Source organism: Trichechus manatus, unplaced genomic scaffold (genome assembly GCF_000243295.1).
Source record: "Trichechus manatus latirostris isolate Lorelei unplaced genomic scaffold, TriManLat1.0 scaffold00001, whole genome shotgun sequence".
Taxonomy (NCBI): Eukaryota; Metazoa; Chordata; class Mammalia; order Sirenia; family Trichechidae; genus Trichechus; species Trichechus manatus.
The window spans coordinates 30,779,193-30,789,548 of record NW_004443937.1 but is presented as its reverse complement, the minus strand read 5'-3'; the positions used below and the strand labels follow the sequence as shown (position 1 = coordinate 30,789,548).

At 44.0% G+C, this 10,356-nt stretch overlaps 1 protein-coding gene across 4 annotated transcripts in view; it reads right to left on the bottom strand.

Moving 5' to 3' along the window:
- Positions 1-9,845, bottom strand: part of ALAS1 (5'-aminolevulinate synthase 1) — a 26,727-nt gene extending 16,882 nt beyond the window's left edge. Inside the window, exons 1-5 of one of the 4 annotated variants that reach the window (XM_023727163.1) lie at positions 9,731-9,845; positions 8,496-8,715; positions 6,393-6,620; positions 5,084-5,233; positions 4,443-4,665 (exon numbers count right to left, since the gene is read on the bottom strand). In XM_023727163.1, coding sequence (XP_023582931.1) covers positions 4,443-4,665; positions 5,084-5,233; positions 6,393-6,620; positions 8,496-8,694 — 800 coding nt within the window. In that variant the 5' untranslated portion in view covers positions 8,695-8,715; positions 9,731-9,845. The other 3 variants (XM_023727172.1, XM_023727154.1, XM_023727180.1) reach the window with 3 other exon arrangements.
- Positions 9,846-10,356: the final 511 nt, after the last annotated feature.

Genomic DNA, 10,356 nt, shown 5'->3' with positions numbered 1-10,356 from the left:
AGAAGTACTATAGGATCCAGCTATCCCGCTCCTTGGAATATATCCTAGAGAAGTAAGAGCTGTCACATGAATAGATATATGCACAACCATGTTCACTGCAGCACTGTTCACGATAGCAAAAAGATGGAAACAACCTAGGTGCCCATCAATGGACGAATGGATAAACAAATTATGGTATATCCACACAATGGAATAGTACACAATGGTAAAGAACAATGATGAAGCCATGAAACAACTTATAACATGGAGGAAGCTGGAGGTCATTATGCTGAGTGAATTTAGTCAGTCACAGAAGGACAAATATTGCATAAGACCACTATTATAAGAACTCAAGAAAAGGTTTTTTTCCGAAAACATTCTTTGATGGTTACGAGGGTGGGGAGGGAGGGTGAGGGTTATTTACTAACTACATAGTAGACAAGAATTATCTTAGGTGAAGGGAAGGACAGCACACACGACAGGGGGAGTTAGCGCAACTAGACTAAACCAAAGCTAAGAAGTTTCCTGAATACAATCAAACGCTTTGAGGGACAGAGTAGCAAGGGTAGGGGTCTGGGGACCATGCTTTCAGTGGACACCTAGGTCAACAAAGCTTATTAAGAAAATGTTCTGCATCCTACTTCAGTGAGTGGCGTCTGGGGTCTTAAAAGCTTGCAAGCAGCCATCTAAGATGCATCAATTGGTCCCAACCACCTAGAGTAAAGGAGAATGAAGAACACCAAAGACATAAGGAAAGTATTAGCCCAAGTGAGAGAAAGGGCCACGTAAACCAGAGACTTCATCAGCCCGAGACCAGAAGAACTAGATGGTGTCTGGCTACCACCAATGACCACCCTGACAGGGAACACAACAGAGTCCCTGATGGAGCAGGAGAAAGGCGGGGTGCAGAACTCAAATTCTAGTAGGAAGACCAGACTTAAGGGTCTCATTGAGACCGGAGGAACCCCGGAAAGCATGGCCCCTGGATCTCTATCAGCCCAGAACTAAAACAATTTCTGAGGCCAACTCTTCAGACAGGGATTGGACTGGACTGTGGGACATAAAGTGATACTCGTAAGGTGTGTGCCTCTTAGCTCAAGTAGATACAAGAGACTAAATGGGCAGCTTCTGTCCAGAGGTGAGATGGGAAGGCAGAGAGTGTTAGGAGCTGGTTGAATGGACATGGGCAATCAGGGGTGGAAAGGAGGAGTGTGCTGTCACAATATGGGGAGAGCAATTAGGGTCACATAACAATGTATGTATAAATTTTTGTACGGGAAAAAATTAAAAAAAGAAAGAAACATTCTTTGATGATTACCAGGGAAGGGAGGGGGAGGGAGAGTAAATTACTAAATAGAAGACACTTGGTAATACTGGTGAAGGGAAAGGCAACACACTATATGGGGGAAGTCAGCGCAACACGACAAAGGCAAAGGAAGACAATGAGAGGAACACAAGAACAAAGGGCAACTACGGCAATCACTATAACATAGACAATCCTGCAACAACAGTATTAATAAACAATAATTTACGAAGGGATACACAGGTAGATAAGTATGCTAAAGAGGTGTGGGAGGACGTAAGGGAGCACACTCACTTGCAGATATAGGTTAGGTTGTGGATATCTCTACATACATTATTTGTAGATACTGCGTGTATACTAACAGAGACAACAGAACATACAAGGGGCACAGTCATGGAAACTTCTTAAGCACAACCAAACACCTCCTGGGACAAAGATACTAAGCTTGCAGGCTAAGGATCAAAGACTCGGGGGTATCTATGTCAACTGGCATAACACAGTGCATAAAGACAATGTTCTACATCCTCCTTTGGTAAGTAGCGTCTGGGGTCTTAAAAGCTTGTGAGCAGCCATCTAAGATAAACTAATGGTCTCTTCCTGTCCGGAGCAAAGAAGAGTCAAGGAAACCAAAGACTCAAGGGTGTAATCAGTCCAAAGGATTAATGGATCATATGCACCAGAGCCTACACAACTCTGAGACCAGAAGAACTAGAAGGTGCCCAGCTACCACTAACGACCGCTCTCACCAGCATCACAGTAGAGGGTCCCAGACAGAGCAGAAGAAAAATGTGGAACAAAAAACAAAATTCCTAAAAAGACCAGACTTACTGGCCTGACAGAGACTGGAACAACCCCCGAGACTATGGCCCTATGACACCCCTCTGACTGGGAACTACAGCCATTCCTGGAAACCACCTTTCAGCCAAGCAACAGACAGGCCTATGATATATGCAATAACACTCGAAAAGAAGTGCTCCATAGAAAAACCAATTATAAGAAAACAAAAGGTCAACATTTGCCCAAAAGAACAGATGAGAAGGCCGGAAGGGGTAGGAAAACCAGGAGAAACGAAATGGGGAACCCAAGGTGGAAATGGTGAGCGTGTTGACACAGTGTGGGGATTACAACTAACGTCATGAAATACTTTATGTACCATTTGTTGAATGGGAAACTAATTTGCTCTGTAAACTTTCACCTAAAACAATAAAATATTACAATAAAACAAAAAAACATTAGACAGAAAATAAATCTCACGGTCCTAAACATTATGTGGATCTTTTCTCTTTCCAAGATCCAGGAAACAAACTTATGTTGCTCTATCAATTATCTTACATGAAACCTAGGGCCAGAAGTTTCAACCAACTTCATCTTCAGACTAGATGGGAGAAGAACAAATTTACCTCTAGGTATAATCAAGAACAACATACATTCATTTAATAGTGACTAAGAACTCTAAAAACTAAGGATTAGCCTAGTTAATTTACTAAGACTTCTTTTCTCTGAGAAATATCACTCTCCCCAATACCAGGGCATCTTTCAAACAAAAAAGAAGTGATCTCTAGGGTGATTACCTTAGGCCCTGTGCAAACCAGTCATGTAATGTTAGGATGCGTCTATCATTAATGCTCACACGAGGCTCTCTTTAGCAGACTTCCTTGGAGAGTCTGACAAGCAACTCTCCCAAGTGTCCTCCCTAATCACAGCAATTCTCCTGAAGGACACAAATGATGGGATCTACCTACCATCCATTCTGGAGTCTCTGGGTGGTACAAATGGTTAACACGCTTGGCAGCTAACTGAAAGTTGGAGGCCTGAGTGCACCCTGAGGTACCTCGGAAGAAAGGCCTTGCAATCTCTTCCAAAAGATCTACCACTGAAAACCCTTCAGAACACAGTTCTACTCTGATGCACACGGGGTCCCAATGAGTCAGAATCTACTCTATGGCAACTGGTGGTACCATCATTTATAACGTGTCTTTTTGAGGTAGTCTTTCCTTCAGCACTGCTAGATTTGTCTTTCTCCATCCACAGCCACAGCCAAGGATGTCTCCATGCAAAACTGTCTAGTGTTTAAATTAAAGGCACACTCACATGGGAAGTTAACCGACACACAGTCAACGAGCCCATAAACGTGAACATACGAAGGGGCTCCACCAACTACTCACGCATTAGAGTTTTTAAAAAAGTAATCTATATAATATTTTTAATTGCTAGGAATAGAATTTTACTAGAACCCATTAGAAACAAAGTTAACATAACCTAAAATGGTAAACAGTATGCTCCGCAGTGGAGGCAATCTCACCTGCATTTCACGTTAAAGCTCCCAGTAAGGGCAATTTCATTTTGTTAGTTTTTTAAAATATTTTATTATTTTCTCGGTGAAAGTTCATATAGTAAATTAGGTTCCCATCTGACAATTTCTACATAAATTGTACAGTGACATTAGTTACACTTTCACATTGTGTCAACATTATCTTTAATTTACTTCTGGCCCTTCCGTTTCTGGTACTCTAGTTTCCCTGCTCCTTTATCTTCTCATGTTTGCTTTACAGTAATTGTTGACCTACTGGTCTCATACCGATTTTTTTTTTCTTTAAATTTTATTTATTTTGTTGTTATTGTTGAAAATATACACAGCAAAATATATACCAATTTAACAGTTTCTACATGTACAATTTAGTGACATCAGTTATGCTCTTTGGGTTGTGTAATCATTCTCATCCTCCTCCTTTTCTAAGTTATTCCTCCCTCATTAACATAAATTCACTGCTCCCTAAGGTTCCTATCTAATCTTTTGAGTTGTTGTTGTTGTCAATTTGATCCCATATAGACAGTTCTTAAACAGCATAATGCTGAAGGCAGACCTCTTTTTTTTTTACTAGTTAAGCTAAACTACTGTTTGGTTTTTAGATGACTTCAAGGGATATTTTCGGTTTAAGGTTTAAAGGTTATTTAAGGGCAATAGCTTCAGGGGTTCATCCGCCCTTGATGGCTCCAGAAGCAATTTTATTTTTAATAGATTAACTCTTGAACCACTAATACCACCTAAGCAGCCACTGGCTTACGCACTTTAGCTGCTGAATGTTATTTCCCCCATAAAAGATGCAATCCCTACGAATCAAACAACGCCAGTGGCTTCTGAAAGCCAAGGACTACTTACATGACTGCCCCACACACCCGTGGGTGGCGACTCATTCCTAGGTAGTCATTGCTACACCAAACCGACACCTGCTTTTTGGTGATGAGGGAGTCTGAGTAGTCATCCGCCATGGGGAAGATGTGTGCCCTCCGGTTCACGGTTTTGAAAACTCGATAGGTGTGGTCATTTTTTTTCTCATCAATTTTCTTCTCAAAGAAACGATCATACTGAAAAGTGGAAACAGCTAAAAAACAAACAAAAGACAGTACAGCCCGATGGTTAAGGAGCATATCTGGGCTTCTGTGACAGGCAGACCTGGGTTCAAATGCCAGCTCGGCAACTCAGCAGCAGGGAGATTCTAGGCAAGTTATTGAAATATCCATCTGAGCAAGCCACTTGATGTCCACATCTTGTGAGGAGTAAATGAGACTGTGCATGTTAAGTGTTTAGCACAGCACCTGGCGTATAGACGGTAGATATGAAAAGAGAGAAGGCAGGCTACCGAAAGGATCTGTAGTCATTATGACCAAGAGCACCTACTCAAATCAAGCAAGGAACATGGTTTTCAGTCCTCAACTCACCATGCAATTTTATGTTTTAATCTGATGTATGTTTAAGTTACAAACTCTCTCCTGCATCAGACAAGTAACAGTAAGGCTTACATTTTGGCAAATTATCTTGAAGAAGATGGGACACTCTTTCTGGTCTTTGCTTTCGCATGATATCTTGGAAGTTCTTCAGCAATCCACTTGGCTCCTCGCCATCGGTCTTCACACTAATTACACGGGGGTTCACAGAGGTTTGGACAACCTCTGTAACAAAAGTAACAAGAGGCAAATGGGACCTACATTCCATTTTTTTTTTTAAATTGTGGTAAAAACATAACACATTTGTCAATCGAACGTTTTTTACACGTACAATCCAGTGACACTGATTACATTCATCGTCTTGTACAATCATCACCAGTACTCCATGTCAAATTTTCCATCACCATTAACGGATACTCGGTGCCCCCTACGCAATGACTCCTCCCTTCCCACCCCTGACAACCATTAATACATTTTGGTCTCTATACACTTGCCTGTTCTACAATATTTCATGTAAGAGGGATCATACAATATTTGTCCTTTCGTGACTGACTTACTTCACTCCCGATATTCTGAGTTTCCAAGACCTCCCAAACATACTGTTAAAAAACAGCTTCCTGCCTGGTTCACACACACACACACACACACACACACACACACACAAAGCCAATCATAACTAAAGTTAATTGTAACTGAGTGTATGAAGCTTCCCTTCTTCTATTTCAGTTATTGTAATGGCCCACGTTTGGCACTGTTTTGTTTTCAGAGCTACCAGCCAGCTTTAAAAAACATTCAAGTCCAAAACTCTCTAGCTGGTCAGCATGTCTTCCTCGTCTGCCCCCTCCTCCGAAACTAATCTCAATTTTCTTCACAGAAAACACAGTCCTGGCTATATGCATAATTTCTGCTGGTGAAGCTTTTTTTTTAGTGGGTAGGGGGTGGGAGCTTGACTGCTCCAAAGAATACAGCCACAGCTGGAATTAAGGTTGCCACTTGATGACCATCAGTAAGACACACGGCTTGGGGGTCCTCAGACCAGCACTTAATGCAGTAACCCCATCTGTTTTTATCTTTGGTCCCACCAGATGGCGGGAAAGAAACAAAGGGCAGTTGGTAGCAGCTTTCGACTACAGAGTGTCGTAAGAAATCAGGCAGTTACTGTAGAAGCTGGTTACATCCTACACACACCAGAAAGTCCCACATTTTGCAATACTGACTGTCAGTCTTTTGCTTATTTATCTTGATGACCTTCCTCCTGGGCCCTAAAAGAGGCAAGTGTTTACACAAATACTGCCATAGTAATGACTGATATACAAATCTGAAGGTTCAAACAAGCCAAAAGAACGTCTTCACGCTGCTTAATGATCTGGCCTCTTCTGCTTACCTTTCCTCAAGGCATGCATTTCCTGCACATCCTCCTGAAGCTCGAGACTGGCTTTGCGGAAGACACTGCTGCCCCTCTGGCTCATCTGGGCTGCTAGGAAAGGGCATTTGCTTGCAGTGCCCTGGCTCGTGGCAGGGGAGAGGTGTTCAGACGGAAGCTGCGCCCCATCTGGAGTCTTCTGGGATCCATCAGAAGCCTGCTGGACCTCGGCTTTGGCAGTTTTGTCCTCTGAGGGACGAAATGGAAAAACTGAAGCATCAGATGTGGCTGCACAGCACACAAGAAAACCACTTGTTTCTTTCTCTTATGGCTTCAAAGATAAAAACTTTATACTCACTCTACCCTATAAGCCAGACACAAGTTTATTTTTATTAGGTCCCGCTAGTCTAGCTCGTTTCTCATCTGCCTCACTGGAAACAATATTCCTGTGATGAGTTACTTGGCACATTCCAGCTCCTTCTCAAACCCACAGTATTTCTCACTTATAAATACTAAAAAGTAGTATTTTCCAGTTTTAGATAACCTAGAGTTCTTGAAGTGGATTATTTCCAGTAAATTCTATCCTAAGTACACTCAGCATATTTCATGAGAGGACACACTTTTTAAGGTAACTGGAAGTGTTTATACACTGTTTTCTCTGCTAATATTTTCTAAAGAAGTTCTTGACAAAGAAGGTTGCTGTTGTTTACATATAAACTACTGGTTTTCTTCTGAACAAAAGAAATTAAATTAAAGGTGAGATCATTAGATTGTTGTCTAAAAGAGTTCAAATATTAGCACGCTAAGGAAAAAAAAAACAGGGATAATTACATTCGCACACCTCATCTACTTTATCTAAATGCATCAAAGAAGTACATTAACTTAACACATTGGCTGGTAATCACGCTTCTAGTTACAATGACTTCCCTCTCCCCTTGAGTGAATTAGTTCACTTTCCTTCTTCTTTCTTCATCAGTTCTGGAATACTCCTGTGAACCACAGGCTAGCCTCTCTTACAAATTGGGTAAGGTGTCTCAATATGATTTTCATTAAAATCTTCTACAAAGGAAAACCAAAAAAATTACTCTGAAGTTCACTGCCCACCCTAAGACAACTCCTTATCCCATTATAAAAGTAACACGTATTTATTAGCGAGCGTCTAGAAAACAAAAACAAAACACGGTCCCATCACTCAAAACCACCAATGCAAACATTTTGGTATATTAACTTTTTCTCCTAAGTACATGTTTTAAAAATACTTTTTATTTATACTCTGTACCTGTTTATTCTGCCTTTTTCATTATAAAGATCTGCCTAAGCTAGTAAACAGAATTTGCGAATATCATTTGCAATGGCTGCATAGTAGTCTACCAAGTGGACAAGCCACATTTTACTCAACTATTCCTTTACTGCTAGGGATGAAATGATGAAAGAGGATTTCGGTCTTTCAGTGAAAAAAAAAATAACAGCAGAGCTCCTGAACAACAGTAAAGAGGAAAACAAATCCTACAAACACAGTATCACCTTTCCACTTAAGAGGAAAAAAATACTCCTTTCTCACAAGTCCACACCCAGAGAACAAATCTGAGAGAAACCTGTAAGGTAGGATATTTTCTAGGATTAAGTGGAATCTGAAAAGCTTCATCCTCTTCTGGCAGAGCCAGACCAAAACTAAATTCAACTGTGATCTCTTTATTGAAAAGAAAACAAAAAAATTATACACAAAATAGATACACGTTTTTAAAAAAAAAAAAAAACTACTTTAAAAGCCAAAGGACAAATATTTGATGAAGAAAAGGTTGGAATGAAGCATTCCAATTTAATATTTACATGAATAAGGCACTGCTGAAACGCCGAAACTGCAACAGACACAGGCATGCAATCCAGAGACCTGTTAGGAGGAAAGCTGGCCACTGTTTCACCTTTAAAGATGGGAACACTACAAGTGCCTACCCTATACGGTTAGGACTACAATCCATGAATTGATCCCTGTAAAGAGCTGGGCTTGGCACAGAGTAACCCTGCTGTTGGTGTGACCCTCAATGCCACTGTGGACTGTAAACGCTTCTAGTCTAGCAATGAGTGCAGACCTCCACCTCCCGCTACACTGCTAATGACACTTACTTTCATTGGCTGGAGGGGTTTCTTTGACCTGCTGGCAGTGAACTGCTGAAGTAGACAGGGCCCGGGGGGCTGGCTTGGCCCCAGCTTCCATCATCTTGGGGCAGTTTTGGGCATAGAACAACAGAGATTTGCCTGCCTTCTGCAGAAAGGTCTGGGGCACTCGGGATAAAAATGGGCAGCGGCGAACAACAGTCTCCATGTCTGGGAAGTGCCCTGGTTCCTGTAAAAAGACTGATGATGAGTGACATCGACACTTGCTAATAATCAGGCAACTACCACTGCAAGGTCACTGGGGACTAGGTGTCACCCGCAGTTTATAGCAAGGGTATCCTGGGATACTAACAAGTCTCACTCAAAACTGTCTAAAGATGGCACCAATGTGGGACTCAACCAAAGACCAGTGACCACTCTCTAACTCCTTCATTCTCTAGCTCTACACAAAAACACCTGCAAAGCAGCTTCACCAAATAAATACTGACAATTAATAACGTAGGGGGTGGGACGATGTGGGACAAGCCAGGAACAGGTTTGGGAGGTCAGAAGCTCCTGGAGGGAGATGCACAGCACAGATAAGACACTTTGGCAGACGCCCAGGGGGAGAAGAGAGGCTGGAAGCGTCACTGTCATTCATCCAAGCAGGCAAAGCTGCCTCTGCTCCCTGACAGCTCAGTGGGGGGGGGAGGCTAGACCTTAGGGACCTTGACTCTCTCCTGTTCCCCACACCTCCAAATCTTAGGAAGGCTCCTAGCCAGGCCCTGGGTCTGTCAGGGAATGATTTCCCGGAGCTCCTTCCCCCATAGCCCGGTGAATGGGGCATAACCGAGAAAGGAGGCGACATAAACAAGGGCAGGATCTGCGGAGAAAGGCCTTTGGGGCTAACTGGGGAGGGCAGGGGCTGTAAAATCCAGCGAGTTGGATCTGGTGGAAGGAGGCAGTCTTCGGGGAATGGGGGTCAGAGGTTACCCAGGAGTCGAGGGCTCGGAAATAACGGGAAGGAGATGAAAAGGGATTCTCAAGCGGCCGGTTAAAAGCGAATGTTAAGAGGGCACCGAATGGGGGCAGCTGGGGCGGACAAACTGGCAGAAAGTCTAGGGGATGAACGCTGACCCCCGAGGCGGCGAGTGACTGGGACGGTGGGGGATGGGGTCTCAATGGCCGGGGGAGCCGGGCCCGGGCTACCAGGACACGTGCGGGCTTCCCCCCACTGGCCCTGCACCCAGAGCGTGGGTCCTCACCTGAGCGGGGGACTCTACAGAGACCGCGGCGACGTCGGGCACCCGAGCCGAGAAGACAAGCCAAACCTTTGCCCTTGTCAGTGAGCAACCTCAGGCCGCGAGCGCTGTCCCTCTAATATACAGTGAGAGGGACCGCTGCGCATGCGCAAAGGCGCGGGCTCCCTCTGCGCATGCGCGCCACTTTGGCTCCGGGCGTCTTGAGGCCAGGGCGGGGAGACTGCCTACGACAACTCGACGGGTGCGGTTGGGCGGGGGGTTTCCGGGCTCGCCAGCCGCAAGGGAGCGCCAAGGCGGTGGGCGGGCTGGATCTCTTTCTCGGACCTCACCCTATGCTCGTTAAACAAAAACCCATTGCTGTGGAGTCGGTTCCGACTCATAGCGACCCTATACCACCCCCGAACTAACTGCCCTGTACTTCAGAATCCTGTGCCCTCATTGTGGGGCATAAAAGGTCAGGGGTCAGAGAGGAAGTGGCACTGTGGCCAACTGGGTTATTGTTAGTTGCCCTCCAGTCGATGGGACTGTGAAAATGGGTGCCTTGGGCAGGGTAGAAGGAGGCGATACAAGGGGATCTGCCCAGGGTATTAAGCAAAATCCGCTCTGTGCGGGGCTGTGATGGAGGTCTT